General features: G+C 37.8%; 1 protein-coding gene across 1 annotated transcript in view; it reads right to left on the minus strand.

The window, feature by feature from the left end:
• The window catches only part of Oseg2 (intraflagellar transport protein Oseg2), a 40,651-nt gene that overhangs the window by 12,617 nt on the left and 10,882 nt on the right, over nt 1–17,152 (minus strand). The window contains exons 18-30 of the mRNA XM_089701913.1: nt 16,283–16,399; nt 15,673–15,843; nt 15,100–15,168; nt 14,560–14,805; nt 14,203–14,344; nt 13,089–13,296; nt 12,245–12,461; nt 11,106–11,229; nt 10,642–10,753; nt 9,798–9,965; nt 9,544–9,623; nt 9,266–9,453; nt 8,479–8,727 (exon numbers count right to left, since the gene is read on the minus strand). Coding sequence (XP_089558039.1) covers nt 8,479–8,727; nt 9,266–9,453; nt 9,544–9,623; nt 9,798–9,965; nt 10,642–10,753; nt 11,106–11,229; nt 12,245–12,461; nt 13,089–13,296; nt 14,203–14,344; nt 14,560–14,805; nt 15,100–15,168; nt 15,673–15,843; nt 16,283–16,399 — 2,091 coding nt within the window. The remainder of the gene's footprint in view (nt 1–8,478; nt 8,728–9,265; nt 9,454–9,543; nt 9,624–9,797; nt 9,966–10,641; nt 10,754–11,105; nt 11,230–12,244; nt 12,462–13,088; nt 13,297–14,202; nt 14,345–14,559; nt 14,806–15,099; nt 15,169–15,672; nt 15,844–16,282; nt 16,400–17,152) is intronic.

The following is a 17,152-nucleotide window of genomic DNA, read 5'->3' on the forward strand; positions in this document are numbered from 1 at the left end:
AAGTCTGGATGCGCAAAACTGCTCTCAAGAATTCTGGAGTCACCATATCCGAGTTTCTCACAAAGTGTAGACATGACTTGTTTATGGCAGCACGGCAACACTTTGGAGTCAACAAGTGCTGGACACGAGATGGCATCATATTTGTCATAGGCTCGAATGGGAAAAAGCATCGCGTTGAATCTTCTTCTGATTTGAACTCCGTTCCTGGGATGTCTGATAACTTGAATGCAAATGCTGATCCTCCCATGGCTACTATAGATGATGCGGTCAATAAGGAAAGCTCGGTTGGTACTAGACCTAAGAGATATAACAGAAAATGAGTTGCTTATTTACTTTCTTTCACTTTTCCTCTTGTAACATATTATAAATTTTATTTTTTTCTAAATTTCCGCCCATGACTGCTTTATAGTGGTATCATTAACTAATTTTTCTTATTTCTTGTAATGCAATAATGCTCTAAATCTTGTACTTATACAATAGGCACTTATTTTCTGATATAATAATTTCAAGTTCAACTTGTGTAGTTTGTTTACACTTTAAACGTCACTATAATATGTCACAGACTAATAATATGTCAATAGTTGGGTTAAATGTCATTTGGTACTAGTGACTTTTGTTTTAATATTGCCATATTGAATAATATAATTTTCTACGAACTCTCAATTTAGAATTATTGTTTATAAACTTTATTCAGGATACTAACTTAGATTCTAGACGTAATGTTTTGTTAAAGATGTCATGAGTACGATTGAACGTAATGTTGCTATTTTGGTTTCACTCTTTTTAGCTGGAATGTACTGTTTGATTAAATTTTATTTAAATTAACATAGTATATTTGTGTGATAAATTTGTAAAATTAATTTAGTTTGTACTACATTTTAATTTAATGCTAATCGGAGATTTCTCTGATAGTGATACATATGTTACTGCTTCATCCGATAGCGAGAATAATGATAGTAGTTTTTCCAGTGTGACTTTCTCGTCGTTAGACAAAGTAATTAGTTCCCATTTATCCGATTGTTTGAAAAACTTTAATGTAGTCCACATAAATGCCCAAAGTATTCCGGCCCACTATCCAGATCTCTTATCTTCTTTTAATAACAAGAACCTTGGCGCCATTCTTGTCTCTGAGTCTTGGCTGAAACCGATTTTACCGAGTGCCTCCTACTCATTACCTGGATTTAACTTAATCCGGAACGACCGAATTGGAAGAGGAGGAGGTGGAGTGGCTATTTATTTGCGCTCCGACATTCCTTTTACGATACTGAGTCAGTCTCTCCAGCCTCCCCCGCCGAACACACCTGAATATTTACTCATTGAAATATCCTTAAATTGCACAAAGCTTCTGCTTGGAGTAGTATACAGTCCTTCTCTTCATGTCAATTACTTTTCTTCTTTTGAGACTCTTCTTGAAAACTTTCTTCCACTCTTTAAGCATGTTATTATAATGGGAGATTTTAATACATGCCTTTTAAAAGACGATCACCGCAGCAAAAAACTTATTTCCTTAGTAAATGCATGCAATATACACATACTTCCACTCTCCGCTACTCATAAAATTCCAAATTGTTCCCCTTCCCTTCTAGACCTTATCCTTGTTTCTTCCCTAGATCATGTCTCGAAGCACGGTCAATGCCCTGCAGATTCTTTCTCGTGTCATGATCTAATCTACCTCTCTTACAAAACCCGTCCCCCTAAATTCAAACACAAAATCCTCATGCAGCGAAATTTTGGTGGTATGGATGTAGAACGTCTCCGGCAAGACGCTAAAAATACAGATTGGACCCTACTTATGTCAGCTGATTCAGTGGATCAAAAAATTGAAAAGTTTAATGCTGAGATCTTAAACTTATTTGATAAACATGCTCCTGTAAGACCAATTAAAGTAAGACACCTTCCTGCCCCTTGGCTCTCTAGTGAAATAAAAATCCAGATTGATGCCAAAAACAAAGCAAAAGCTAAATATAAGCATACACAGTCTGATTCTGACTGGGAAACTTTCAAAAGAGCAAGGAATCGTTGCAATGTGGTATGTAGAGACGCTCAGCGACGACACATCCATCAATCTGTTGAAAATGGGGACAGTTCAAAAATTTGGAAATTTCTCAAAACTCTAGGCATAGGTAAAAATAATGACTCTCCTTTAAATAATAACATTTGCATAGACGCTTTAAATAAACATTTCTCTTCTTCTGCACCTACTTTTAAAGACGGCAATAAACACTCAACAATATCTCATATTATTTCAAACACATCATCTTTTAGCTTCCCACCGTTCGTTTTTAAGCAAATCGCTAGCAGTGATGTTGAGAAGAATATTTTATCGATTACCTCTAAAGCAGTCGGAGATGATGGTGTCAGTCGTAGTATGATCGTTCCCATCCTTGATATTATTGTCCCTGTCATAACTCATATCCTAAACTGTTCCCTCGATACTGGAGTATTTCCTAATATCTGGAAAAAGGCTAGTATCATTCCCATTCCTAAGAAAAGAAATCCTTCATCCCTATCCGATTTTCGTCCTATCTCAATTTTACCCTTCCTGTCAAAGCTCCTTGAACGTCTTATCCACCAACAACTATCCCAGTTTCTTCATGCCAATTGTCTCCTTGATCCCTATCAATCTGGTTTCCGCCCCGGTCATAGTACGACTACAGCCCTTCTGAAAATTACTGATGACATACGTAGAGGAATGGATAACAAAGAGCTTACAATTTTGACACTGTTGGATTTTAGCAATGCGTTCAATACAGTTGATTATGATGTATTGTTGAGTGTACTGCTTTCCGTCAATATATCCCCTGTGGCAATAGAATGGTTTCGTTCCTACTTGCACGGCCGTCGACAACGCGTTAAGGTTGAAAATACTTTTTCTTCCTGGTGTGACGTAAGTGCTGGTGTACCACAAGGGGGCGTTCTATCACCTCTCTTATTTGCGATTTTTATAAATTGTGTTACCACAAGACTGACCTCACATTATCACCTATACGCTGATGATCTCCAAATTTATTCACAAGCCACTTTGACTGATTTACCTGAAGCTGTGTACTGTATAAATCGTAACCTCTCACACATATCCGATTGGAGTAAATCTTTTGGACTGAGTTTAAATCCTTTAAAATCTCAAGCAATTATATTTGGCAGTCAAAGTCTCCTTTCTAGGATTAATTGGACGACTCTGCCACCGATTGCACTCGATGGTACTACTGTTCCTTACAGTAAATTTGTTAAAGATCTCGGTATCATACTAGATGAAACTTTGTCATGGTCTCATCAGATTAAAAACATAAGTTCCAAAGTATTTGCTGCCGCCTCTAGTTTGCGTAGAATGCGTAATTTGCTTCCCATTCCCACCAAAATTTTGCTGGCCCAATCCTTACTTCTGCCAATCCTTGACTACGCTGACGTATGTCTTACTAATCTAACTCAAGAACAACTTAATAAACTTGAGCGGTTACAAAATTTTGCTGTGCGGTTCATTTATGGTCTGCGCAAGTATGACCATGTTTCGGAATTTCGGTCAAGACTTCAGTGGCTCCCCATCCGCCTCCGCCGGAATACACATATCCTTACCTCTCTTTATTCCATTATCTTTAATCCCACATCACCTTCCTACTTAAAAGCTAATTTTGAATTCCTCGGCACTAGGAATACGAACTTACGATCAGCTGAAAATCTTACCCTTCATATACCTTCCCATTCTTCCAATTTCTTTCATTCTTCCTTTTCCGTTCAAGCAATCCGGTTGTGGAACTCCTTACCAGTCACGATAAGAAAAGCACAGACCCTTCACTCCTTTAAAAGTCAATTGAAGAACTACTACCTTCGCACGATCACTGACAAATCGTTAAAATAAATCTAAATTTAAGTTTTTCCTTCTATATAATTTTAATCTTATTGTAATATTAATGTATCAACTTATGTGTCCTTCATTATGTATAATACTTTTCTATGTTTATTCTTTCTTCTTTCCTTGTCTTACTCTACTCTTTAATTCTTGCTCACTGTATCTTTATCTACATCGAGTTGCTTGGAAGAAATCGCTCACGAGCGATAAAGCCGCTCTTTGTACATCTCTACTATAAGCTATCTTAACTATGTAACTTTATCACTGTGTATATGTACAATAAAGAGTATTTCATTCATTCATTCATTCATTTTAAAACTTTTGCGAACCACCAGATCTATATGTGTATCAAATCTGCATTCCTCATCCAATGTAATACCTAAGTCTTTAAGATTGTACTTTTGATTAATAGCAATATCATCAATTTTATAAGTTGTTTTGAATCTAACATGTTTTCTGGAAAGTTTTATAAAATTACATTTACTTCCATTCAGTTGCATTAGGTTATTCTTACACCAGAGAGATACTCGATTTATATCATCCTGCAGTTTTTGTTGGTCTTGAGAGCAATTTACCGATCTGAAAAGTTTCAAGTCGTCCGCATAAACCTCATATTCAGATTCCAAGATAACATTTGTAATGTCGTTAATAAATAATGTAAACAATAATGGGCCTAGATGGGAGCCTTGGGGAACTCCAGATAACTGATAGTATTCTTTAGACTGATATCCGCTAAGCCTAACTGTTTGTGGTCTAAGGTATAAGTAAGACTGCAACCAGAGTAAAACCTGTTCTGAAAGACAAAAAGTGTCCCTAAGTTTTTTTATTAGCAGATGGTGATTCACTGTATCAAAGGCCTTACTGAAATCAGTGTAGATTGCGTCGACCTCATTACCGTTACTTATTTTTGTTATTACTGAGTTAGTGAAACTTAGCAAATTGGTAAGTGTCGAACGTTTTTTTGTGAAACCATGCTGGTTCACAGAAATAAGACTCTTCGTGTGCCACGATATGTAACCATAAACGAAAGACTCAAAAATTTTCGCGGGTATCGATAACAACGTAATAGGCCGATAATTTTTTACTTCACACTTATCCCCCTGTTTAAAAATTGGCACTATCAAACCTTTTTTCCAAAAAGTTGGAAATATTCCGCTGTTTAGAGATTTATTATAAATTATAGATAGAGGAACTGACAATTCCGTTGCACATCTTTTGTAAAATACCGTACTGATACCGTCATAACCCGAACCTTTATTAATATCGAGTAATTGTAATTTACGCTTGACCTCCCGTTCATTAATATTTATGTTATTACGAGCACACATAGTTAAAGATGAAAGTACGTTTTGTGACGACAAGGATGACGATGATTGACTGTATACCGAAGAAAAATGTTCAACAAATAAGTTTGCTATTTCATTACCATCATTTGCTGATTTATCATTAAGTACCATAACAGATGGAAAGTTGCAGGCATGACTCCTCTTAGATTTTATGTAGGTCCAAAAGGATTTAGGATTTTGTAATATATCGCCCTGTATTTTAGTTATATAATCTTCATAAGACTTATCTAATATAATGCGAGTTCTATTTTTTAATAAATTATACTGCAGTTTATCCATTTCGTTTTTATATATTTTATAGCGTTTACGATATTTTTCTTTTTCACCTAACAATTTAATAAGCCTATTTGTGAACCAGGGAGGATACTTAGAGTTGCGCCTTTGCTTAAGTGGAACGTATTGCTTTATTAAATTTCGCAAGATAGAATAAAATTCGGAAACCATAGTATTTACATCCATGTCGTTGGGTAGCCTTGATGTCCAATCAATCACAGATAGATCATGCTTAATATTATCATATTTACCATTGAAAAAATTGAATATGTCATTCCGTTCTGTGACGTTGTGTTTTAGGTAAAGAGGTGTTTCCAAACTAACATTTATGATTAGAGGGGGATGATATTTATCAACTATGGATAGGGGCTCCAATGCTTCCGCGACTATGACATTATTTAAATTTGATAATACCAGATCTAATATTCTATTATTACAATTAACAATGGCATTATATTGCTTATTGTTACAGAGAGCCATGAAGTCAATAAGTGAAACTGCAATCGGGTTATTACAATTATGTGGACACAAAAAATTGTCGTAATGTTCTTTTCTAATCCAACTTAAATTACTACCCATATTAAAGTCACCAACAATCAGGTGGTTTACCGACTGATTAGCAGCAATGGAAGATTTATTTAAAAAGTTTTCTAGAACCGCACTATTGATGGGGGGAGGAATATAGACCGCACATAAACTAATTCTCTGCAATCCATTTGTAGTAGGAAATTCTATTGCTACCCATAAATCCTCAGCAGTACTTTCAAAATTAGTCATTCTAAAGGATTTCACTGATTTATGCACGGCAATGAGTACTCCACCACCCTCTTTATCCCTAAATAATGAGTTAGACTGTCTATCTCTTCTGTAAATTTCATAACGATTATCAAGTATTTCTCCATCAAATATATTATGGTTAAGCCATGTTTCAGTCAATACTATTATTAAGTAGTTATTTGCCAGTACGTTCTTGTGAATCTCAAGTAGCTTAGTTCTCATTCCCCTGATGTTTTGGTAATAAATACTTGGTTCAATTTGTTTTTTAATGTTTCGAACTCGATTCATAATAAAAAATAAAAAAAAATACAAAAGATATAAGTAGTTACTTACTAAAGCAAAATAAAAATTAGGTTGTATCTCAATTTGAAAAAAAAATATATAATTAATCACCGAATTATTTGAGTAGCTGTTGAAGGTGATCAATACTTAGGATATTCCTTGCAGGACTCGCCTCCTCCTTACGAATAAAAATTTTCCCGTTTCGCACCCAAACAAATTTATAACCGTTCCTTTTAGCCTGTTTACGTGTTGTTCGTTGTTCGTTGTTCGTTGTTCGTTGTTCGTTGTTCGTTGTTCGTTGTTCGTTGTTCGTTGTTCGTTGTTCGTTGTTCGTTGTTCGTTGTTCGTTGTTCGTTTTTCGTTGTTCGCTGTTCGCTGTTCGGTGTTCGGTGTTCGTTGTTCGTTGTTCGTTGTTCGTTGTTCGTTGTTCGTTGTTCGTTGTTCGTTGTTCGTTGTTCGTGTTCGTGTTCGTGTTCGTGTTCGTGTTCGTGTTTGTGTTTGTGTATGTTCACATTCACATTCACGTTCACGTTCACGTTCACGTTCACGTTCACGTTCACGTTCACGTTCACGTTAACATTCACATTCACATTCACATTCACATTCACATTCACATTCACATTCACATTGTTCGTTGTTCGTTGTTCGTTGTTCGTTGTTCGTTGTTCGTTGTTCGTTGTTCGTTGTTCGTTGTTCGTTGTTCGTTGTTCGTTGTTCGTTGTTCGTTGTTCGTTGTTCGTTGTTCGTTGTTCGTTGTTCGTTGTTCGTTGTTCGTTGTTCGTTGTTCGTTGTTCGTTGTTCGTTGTTCGTTGTTCGTTGTTCGTTGTTCGTTGTTCGTTGTTCGTTGTTCGTTGTTCGTTGTTCGTTGTTCGTTGTTCGTTGTTCGTTGTTCGTTGTTCGTTGTTCGTTGTTCGTTGTTCGTTGTTCGTTGTTCGTTGTTCGTTGTTCGTTGTTCGTTGTTCGTTGTTCGTTGTTCGTTGTTCGTTGTTCGTTGTTCGTTGTTCGTTGTTCGTTGTTCGTTGTTCGTTGTTCGTTGTTCGTTGTTCGTTGTTCGTTGTTCGTTGTTCGTTGTTCGTTGTTCGTTGTTCGTTGTTCGTTGTTCGTTGTTCGTTGTTCGTTGTTCGTTGTTCGTTGTTCGTTGTTCGTTGTTCGTTGTTCGTTGTTCGTTGTTCGTTGTTCGTTGTTCGTTGTTCGTTGTTCGTTGTTCGTTGTTCGTTGTTCGTTGTTCGTTGTTCGTTGTTCGTTGTTCGTTGTTCGTTGTTCGTTGTTCGTTGTTCGTTGTTCGTTGTTCGTTGTTCGTTGTTCGTTGTTCGTTGTTCGTTGTTCGTTGTTCGTTGTTCGTTGTTCGTTGTTCGTTGTTCGTTGTTCGTTGTTCGTTGTTCGTTGTTCGTTGTTCGTTGTTCGTTGTTCGTTGTTCGTTGTTCGTTGTTCGTTGTTCGTTGTTCGTTGTTCGTTGTTCGTTGTTCGTTGTTCGTTGTTCGCTGTTCGTTGTTCGTTTTCATGTTCGTGTTTGTGTTTGTGTATGTTCACATTCTTTTGATTTCGATGATCCTCAATCTTTATTCACTCAAATAACATAAGCCCGATGCATAATTATTATTTAAAAAACATTAGCATTAGTAGTCAAAACTCAAAATATCAATGATATACACCATCATCATCGAAAATCTGTCCCGAACTTTACCACCACCACCGCTTTCACCGCGTGGAAGTATTCCCAGCGTATGCTTTTTTTTTAAATAGTATAGAATAGAATAGAATAGAAATACATTTATTCCCAAAAAGATGATACAGTACATTAAAATACGTATAGATAAACGTATTTAATTTCTTTTTAATCCGGTCTGCTAACCGAACAAAACATGCAAAATATTTACTTTTTATTACTTATGTCTACTCTTGTTCTATAACATTAAGTCTACACTGATAATAATTATAATATAAAATAAATACCTCAATAGCCCTTTCCTCCGCTCCCACAGCGACCATGATCTCCGCGGCTACTTTCAACACAGAGAACGCTTTGGGCGCCAACGACACTCGCACCAACAATTCATTGCACACGGCTTTAGCTAAATTAACATCACTGCTGTTTATGGTTTCCGCTGCGTTATCCAGTATGAGATACTGTCGTAGAGTATCAATAACTTGGGACAATGCTTCTGGTATATCTTCACTTTCGATGTTGACGCCTTCTAAACGCTATAAGGAAAAATAATAACAGATTCGTATTTCTTTTTTCTTGGGTTCTACAGCAATCTGAAAATCTGTTAACATATTTTTTTTCTCAGGTACAGAATTATGCTGTAAAAAACTACACGATTATGCTATGTAATACGTTAACCGGTTATATATTTTCTTGTCAAGTCTACGTTTTAATAGGTGTTTAAAAACGTGCAAAAGGATGCAGTTATAACATACTATTAAATAATTCCAGCTCGCAACCCAAAACTAACTGAACATCTCTAACACCTGACACCACGCATCAAAACACACGTATATATAATCAGTTTACACACTAGACGGAAAAGCTTTACGCACTACACTCAACGCGAGACAGCGCTGCCACTGGCCCGCCCACCACAGTGTACACACTACGCGAGCGCACTCACCGCGTGCGCGTTGAACAAGTGCGCGGCGTAGCGCAGCGCGTAGTGGGGCGCGCGAGACGCCGCGTGCGCGAGACAGCGCTGCCACTGGCCCGCCCACCACAGTGTACACACTACGCGAGCGCACTCACCGCGTGCGCGTTGAACAAGTGCGCGGCGTAGCGCAGCGCGTAGTGGGGCGCGCGAGACGCCGCGTGCGCGAGACAGCGCTGCCACTGGCCCGCCGCGCAGAGTTTCTCCAGTGCTGACCGCTCTATATCAAGTTCTGGCTCTTTAACATCGGTCGCTGATTCTTCCTCTTCGTATGACTTCGATGTACCTGAGTGATGTGAATTTATTTTATATAATATAAGTTATTTATTACTGAAATAAGAGATATTAATCGATCATATGGTAATAAAAAGCTTACCTGGCTCCGCATCTTCCACTCCGTCGAGTAGCGCAGCACGCAACTGTTCCCCGACTTCACTTTGTCCGATTGCATCAAATCTAAAATCGTTTGTGTATTAAATTAAATTAAATAAATATTGTTATAAATTGGTTTTCCAAATCCAAAAAATTCCATTAAGAATATTGAAACGATGAAAAAACTGGCCGCTGCTGCTGCACAAGCTCCTACTAACAGACGTACCACCACCATTCACCCCTAGACCCAGTACATACCGCTCGGCGAGCGAGTCAGCAGCAGCGCGCCGCTCGTCGCCCGCGAGGCGGTCGCGCGCCAGTCTCGCGGCACGCAGAGCAGCCCGCTCCGACAGACGCGTCGCGCCGCTAGTCGCCGCTGCCGCGCTAGCGCCGACTAATAAACGCACCGCGTCCCACCATTCACCGCTAGACGATTATATTGTTGAATTATAATATAATGATATAAAATATTAAACTATTAATACAATATATTTATAATACATTGTTGAATTCATTATATTTGTTTAAAATGCTGTTGTTTGTTAAAACTTTACAATGGTGCATTTTCTTATTACCCCTTTTGAACCTTAAAATTGACAACAAAGAAACAGTGTTCCTTATTAGTCGCTCATCACCATAGCTCTAAATTTTTTTCGGATATCCACGGTAAAAGGTAACTAACGTAAGAAAACTGTCTAAAAGAAGGAAGAATGTTACCTATATTTTAATAAATATTTAAAAAGAACATTATACAAAAAAATAGGTTTCCTTGCTGAATAAGAACACGAATATATCCAAGTTCATACTGGCCGGTTGGCTTGGTTGGTAGTGGCCCTGCCTTCAAAGCCAGAGGTCGTGGGTTCGATCCCCACCCGGGGCAAATATTTGTGTGATGAACATAGATGTTTGCTCTGTGTCTGGGTGTTTATTATCTATATACGTATTTATTTAAAATTATATATGTATGTTTATCAGCCATCTGGTTTCCATAACACAAGCGAAAGCTTAGTAAGGGATCAGATCGTGCCGTGTGTAAAAATTGTCCTGAAATATTTATTTATTTATTTATACAATAAAGAGTACCAAAGCCCAACAAACGCACCGGTCGGCGTGGTCGGCGGCGCGCTGCAGCAGCGGCGGCACGGCGGGCGGCACCTGCTCCGCGCTGTCGGGCAGGTACTCGCGGGACACGCGAGATGCCTCCTCCCACAGCTCTGGTGTAATGTGTCACAAGACGTATAGTTATACATAGGGCATTTTTAATTTCGTAAGGTTTGGTTGGTTTTTATTTGGCATGTAGATTTCTACTTCGAAAAAAAAAAAATTTTTTTTTCATTAATAAATGTCAAACAAAATTGTTACACAATTACATTTCTTGTACAAATTTACATTAATAGTTTTGTAATTTATATGGACAAAAAATAAATAAGAACGCATCACTGAAAAGGCTTAAAAAATATAAAAAGTATAAATCAGGCTATGCAATTAATAAAGAAAGGAATAAACTTTTAAAATATCCCAACTCCTTGTTCAACAAACCCAACATAAAGAAAAAGCTCTAAATACCCAATTGCTTGTAATGCTGCACAACTTCCCGCGGCCGGTTGGCGCGTATCATTAGCGTCTCGAACTGCTGCAAGTCGCCACGCTCTGCGGCCGCACGAGCTCCTTCCAATAATACTTCCTCAACCTATTTGAATTTTAATTCTATGTTTTTACTTGTCGATTAACTTCAGAGACAATATTAAGAAATCCTTTATTTAGTTAACAATCCATACTAATATTATAAATGCGAAAGTAACTCTGTCTGTCTGTCTGTTACTCAATCACGCCTAAACTACTGAACCAATTTGCATGAAATTTGGTATGGAGATATTTTGATACCCGAGAAAGGACATAGGCTACCTTTTATTGCGAAATAATATGTACCACGAGCGAAGCCGGGGCGGACCACTAGTCTGTTAATAATTTATGACAACACAACTCATTTAGATTTCACAAAACCTTATTAATTGTATTGAAAATAAATAATCGTGCATTATATTGACAAATGTCCACAAAATAAAAACAAGTAACATTATATTTTTTTTTAATTAGTGAATTTAGCAACATTAATTCATGTTATATATGTTTTTTATAGCAGTTGGATGAAAAGCATCACTCACTATTCAATGACACTATTCATGAATAATATCGAACATACCTATACCGACTAACAAAAACTAAATCAAAGTAACATAAGATTACATTAACATAAATAGCTCTTCCAATATGATGAAAATTTCCGAGCTAATTTAATCATGCATACATTGAGTGAAATAGTAAATTGTCCGTCCAATTGTCATCCATCAGTAACAATAGTGACGCATTGGTTTTAGTCACCTAGCGTATAATTTGCGTAACGCCCCAATAGTAAATTGTCCTTTTAGCTTTCAATTACTCTCATTTGCACAAATATTGTTATAATTAAAGTATTATTTACAAATTTAATTCAACACAATTTTGATTAAATAACAATAATGCACCTATTAAATTTTACATGCAATGTTAATGTTACTTTATACAAATGAAAAAATAATTACTTGTTGTTTTTTAAAGTGATGTGGAATGTTTAAGGAACGTTCAAATTCAAACAGTTGAGTTGCACAGCCTAAATTTTATTAAATTTATTCTTTTAAATTTTAATATATTTTTTCTTCACTCACCATATGAGTAGCGTGCTGTTCAGCGAGCACCAACGCCCTCTGATGGTGTCCCCTACTGAGCCACATCTTGACCGCGTCCTCCGGTGCGGCCGCTCGGAGGAACGCAACTTCTGCTTCCTCGGGCTGCTCCTCCGCGAGCGCCGCCGCTTCGTGCCGCGCAACTTCGCGCTTTGTTATACCGCCGCCCAGCTCGCTTAGCTCTAGGGCGATATCCCACCTGTATCGTGTCTTTATTTATAGACTCAGGTGAAATTTAAAAATAAGGGCGTGTATGCCGAACACACGTGTCAGAAGTGAAACTTCTTTGCTAAGATTCAAACATACCAAAATCGTCGCCTTAGTCCATGACGTGACGGTAGTGAATTGACGCAACCTTCAAAATTTTACTCTTAACGCGCCTAAAGAAATTTCACTTCAAAAACTTTGTCATACGCGTTATAGAGAATAAAGTTCTTTTTTTTGGCAAATGAATGAAATAGATACAGTTTTATTCTAAAAAAAAACAATACATTATGTACCCCACGTAATAAATTTTCTAAAAGAGCAGAAGCATTCTTCAACAATCACAACAAGGCACCAGTTATGAAATGAAATATGTTTATTATGAACACAAACAAAAAAAAAGACGTGTGGCACTCGGGGACTGCCGCGGTAAAGCTATTGCATGCTGTGCCTTCAAGCCACACCTCCGTGCCCGTCGGAGTGGGGAGCGTGAGGTTTTTTCGTTACGGAATTTCTAGATTCGGTCCCCGCGCTCAAGGCCCGCGATAGAAGCTATGCAATAGCTTAAAAACAAGATGCAATAAAAATGAAATAAATAAATAAGAAGTTAGTCCCAAGTAACCTGTGCGCCTGCAGCGCCCAGCGCGCGCCGAGCGCGGCGAGCCCGCGCGCGGCGAGCAGGCGCGCGGCGGCGGGCGCGGGCAGCGCGGCGGCCCACTGCAGCGCCGTCTGCTGCTGCACCGCCGCGGGGCCGTGCGCGCGCGACACCCGCTCCGCGCTCTCCCACTGCCCCGCCGCCCGGTACATCTGGATCGCGCTCTTCCAGTCGCCTGGTGTTTTGTTTTAACCACAGATAATATAAACATTGAGCAGCATGAACGCGGTGACAACAAGCGGCATTTCTAGGATAACTTTCTGCGGCAGTTAGCCGGAAGTGTTCGTGCGCGACAGTCGTCTAATCACAGCGTGGCGGCCTGAGAATATATAAAATCTATATCTACTATTTGAGTCACGAGTCGGTCTCTAATAGATGAGCTTTTGTTTATGCATATTACTCGACAAAACCTAATCAATCTCAGTTAAAAAGTTATTCAAATGGATATCAATTTAATGGAGTGACATTATGGCTTTTGTCGAAATATATTCAAATATTACATACGAACCGAAAACCTGTAGACCAGGGCCAATCTCTTCCAAAATAAAAACCTAAAAAAAATCACAGTAGGACCAAACCCGTTAGAAAAGAAGGGGAATATGATAAAAATTAAAGGAAAAATAAATTACAGTCAACCTAATTTTCAATCGAAAATTCTGACGTCAAAATATCAGCTTTTTTTTTTAAATTTGGGGGCTTTTTGTTCGTTGAAATATCTACTTTGAAATGTACTCAGAAAATGCATACAAACAGTGTGATAATGAGCTTTTACTAAGTCAGGCAAATTTCTCAAACGACCTGAAATGTTTTTATCAACATCATTTTGTTTATGAACATGCTGACAAATGTTAGCTGTGGTATAGTTACTTTGATCAGATGAAATTTTTTCTTTTGAAATCTTACCGAAAAGCCGATATAATATATAGCCAAAATATTATAACATCAACAATTTAACTTTAAGAATGAGTTCTTAAAGAAACGTATAAAATACGTATAAAATAACGAATAATAAAATTTAAACTTGTTAAATTCCAGTTCACATAAATCATTAACACGTACGCATACGTCATAATTATCTTACCCGCTTGAATATAATAGTTTTCAGCGGCTCGTAGATCGCCCGCGGCTTGTAGCGCTTGTGCTACGTGTCGTCGCGTAGCTTCTACGAGCGAGCTACGATGAGCAGCTACTAAGCGTAGCATCGCTTCATATTGAGAAGCGTCCTATTTTTTGACAAAATATGTTTGTCATAATTCTGAGTTTAAAATTGGACTTAAAAAACGTCATTTTTTTACAAAAAAAATATCATAAAACATCTTGGAGTATATTGTATAATGTACATATATAAGAACATATGTCCTCGATTTTTTTTACATGAAATATATAATTCTAGATTTGTGAATGATACTGAATAGTGAATGCACATCATACATCGTACCTTATACATAGATATAGCTTCATCCGGATCGTCAAGTCCTATATAAATCTGTTCAGCCTTCCTCAACTGCCCCTCCTCTCTAAACTGCTGAGCTAACGGGATGTAAATCTCTCTAGTTTCATCTTCAGACAAATGTACGGTGGCCACACGCAAACCTTCGTTAATTTTGCCCGCGTTATTGTATGCGCGTACGCATCGACCTATCATACCGCATGATAAGAGCAAGCGTTCGGCTGTTTCCCACTCCTAAAAAAATGTTTGGAACTAATTTCTCCATTTCATAAATTTTATTTTTGTTTTCACCCTTCGTTATTTATAGAATATTTCTTAAAAAGTTCTTATTATTTTATGTTAATCACTTTTGTCTAAACAATTATTTTAAGCTGAAGCTCCGTTATTACCAAATGAAAAACGTTGAATTTTTCTCGTATAAAACTGCTTACAATGTTTTTTTTCTTTTTGTTGTTTAATTAAGCATTCCTACAGTTTGCAACTGTTCCATCACAACTACTTAACGATGAATTTTATTAAATAACTCACCTGAGTTGATATAAAATGCTCACCAAGCTGCTCACATTCCTCTTTAATAGAATCCTTGTCGTCAATAACCTGATAACATATTATTTAGGAAATATATACGTCACTTTTTAATATGACACAATATGCAAGACATTATGATAATTTATATCAGTCTACATTCTTGTGGAAAATATTTTACTGTAGCTGCGAATAAAATTTATTTCCATCTGCATTTACGACATAAAACTGACGTATTACTGCGGAAGTTTCTCGTTGCAAGTACTTCGTTTCTTAACCATTCTACATCACATACATAACACTTATTACGGTTTAAGCTAAAAAAATATAGGAACATCGATACAAGGAACGCTTATATTTTTTTTATATTTAATCTTTCGTTGGGTATCCTACACGTAATAAAGAAAGAAAGTTTATTTAGTACCACAAAAAAAATACAGAAAAAAATTACAAATTAAAATAACACAAACAAGTTTAATACTCACTAGAGTGCGGTGTATCTATCGTTAAAAGATAGTATCTAATTCTAAAATCTATTACCCTGTCCCTTAATCATTCTCCTGGCCACACACCAACCTGAACAATCTGCAGCGCCTTCTTATAGTGGTGTGCTTTGATAGCCGCAGCCAGGGCTTCCCTGGTGCGGCCCGCTTCTATGAGGTGCGGTACCGCGGCTGCCGCCCGCCGGCTGGCGACCAGCCACGCGCCCCACTCGCCCTCTAGACGCGTCACTTCCCCTGGACACGACTGATACCCAAATATTCATAGTGAAACGAAGTTGTATGACTTGTAAAATGTTGTCGTGTAAGTAATTAGTGTGTTGTGTCTAAGGTCTAAGGTCTTAGGTTGTAGAATCGTCTGATATAGATGAAACGTCCGAACATGGTAACTACATGCTACATTAGTAAAGCCAGCCAGGAGGCTGTTGTCAATTCCTAATCATGGAGAAAGCCATATTTTTTAAAGTAGCACTTATTTATTATTATTATTTTCAGTCCTTACTAATTGGAAGAAAAGAACATAAAATCTCAAAAATACGTATAAAATATAAATTTTAAAATGAATACTAGTGTATCTTACGGTTAAATCACATAGCAAAATTGTAAACAAAAGCAAACTTCACATTCCATATATATTTGTAAGTATCACAAGCAATTGTATTGTCGTTAAAATCTCGAGTACTTACTTCTCGGGCGAGCTGTACCGCCCTGGCGTAGTTATTGCCTTTCGCGTAGTACTCGACGGCTGTTTTATTATCACCACGCCTCTCCGATATTTCGCCAGCCATTTCCCACCATTCTTCCTGAATTTACATTTGTTTTAATGGTAACCTCTAGCGTATAGCTTATTGTTTATTTTTGACTTCATGGTATTATTTGGATACACATAAAATAACGTAATAATTTTGAATATTCCAAAGAACAATTAACATGCAACATGTTTTTCCTAACTAACTTCGCCACACATTTGTTATCACCAAAAGTAATTTATCCCGATTCTCATCATAAACTGATGACCAAACACGACGCGCTCTACGAATTCCACACCACTGCATCGTATAATTCTGATTATTGCGACAACATTTAGGGGCCACTGAAAACCAGCGCTGTGCGTGCATTTCTGTCGTACAGTATTTAGCTGAGTTGGTGACCCTTTTTCGAGGACATCCTACCGTGCAAATTTCGTTTTATTTTATTTATTTATTTTTTTTTTTCTTTATAATTTTACTTTTTTACTGTTTTGTTTGTCATGTTTTTAAGACTTTGTTTGATTATGTCCTTGAAATAAATGTTTTTTCTTTCTTTCTTTCTTTCTTTCTATAATCTACACATTATAAAACTGCCCACTGCCCCTATACAGTCCAGCACACACCTGCACCAGCTGGTCGTGCACGGCGTGCAGCAGCTCGTCGTCCCGCAGCAGCGCGGGGTGCTGCAGCAGCGCGGCCGCAGCACGCCGCGCCCGCCCCGCGCGCACCCACACACACCTGCACCAGCTGGTCGTGCACGGCGTGCAGCAGCTCGTCGTCCCGCAGCAGCGCGGGGTGCTGCAGCAG

The sequence above is a fragment of the Colias philodice genome, chromosome 12 (genome assembly GCF_061535455.1).
Source record: "Colias philodice isolate Cphi_HAF_F1 chromosome 12, ilColPhil1 Martin Lab GWU primary, whole genome shotgun sequence".
Lineage (NCBI taxonomy): Eukaryota > Metazoa > Arthropoda > Insecta > Lepidoptera > Pieridae > Colias > Colias philodice.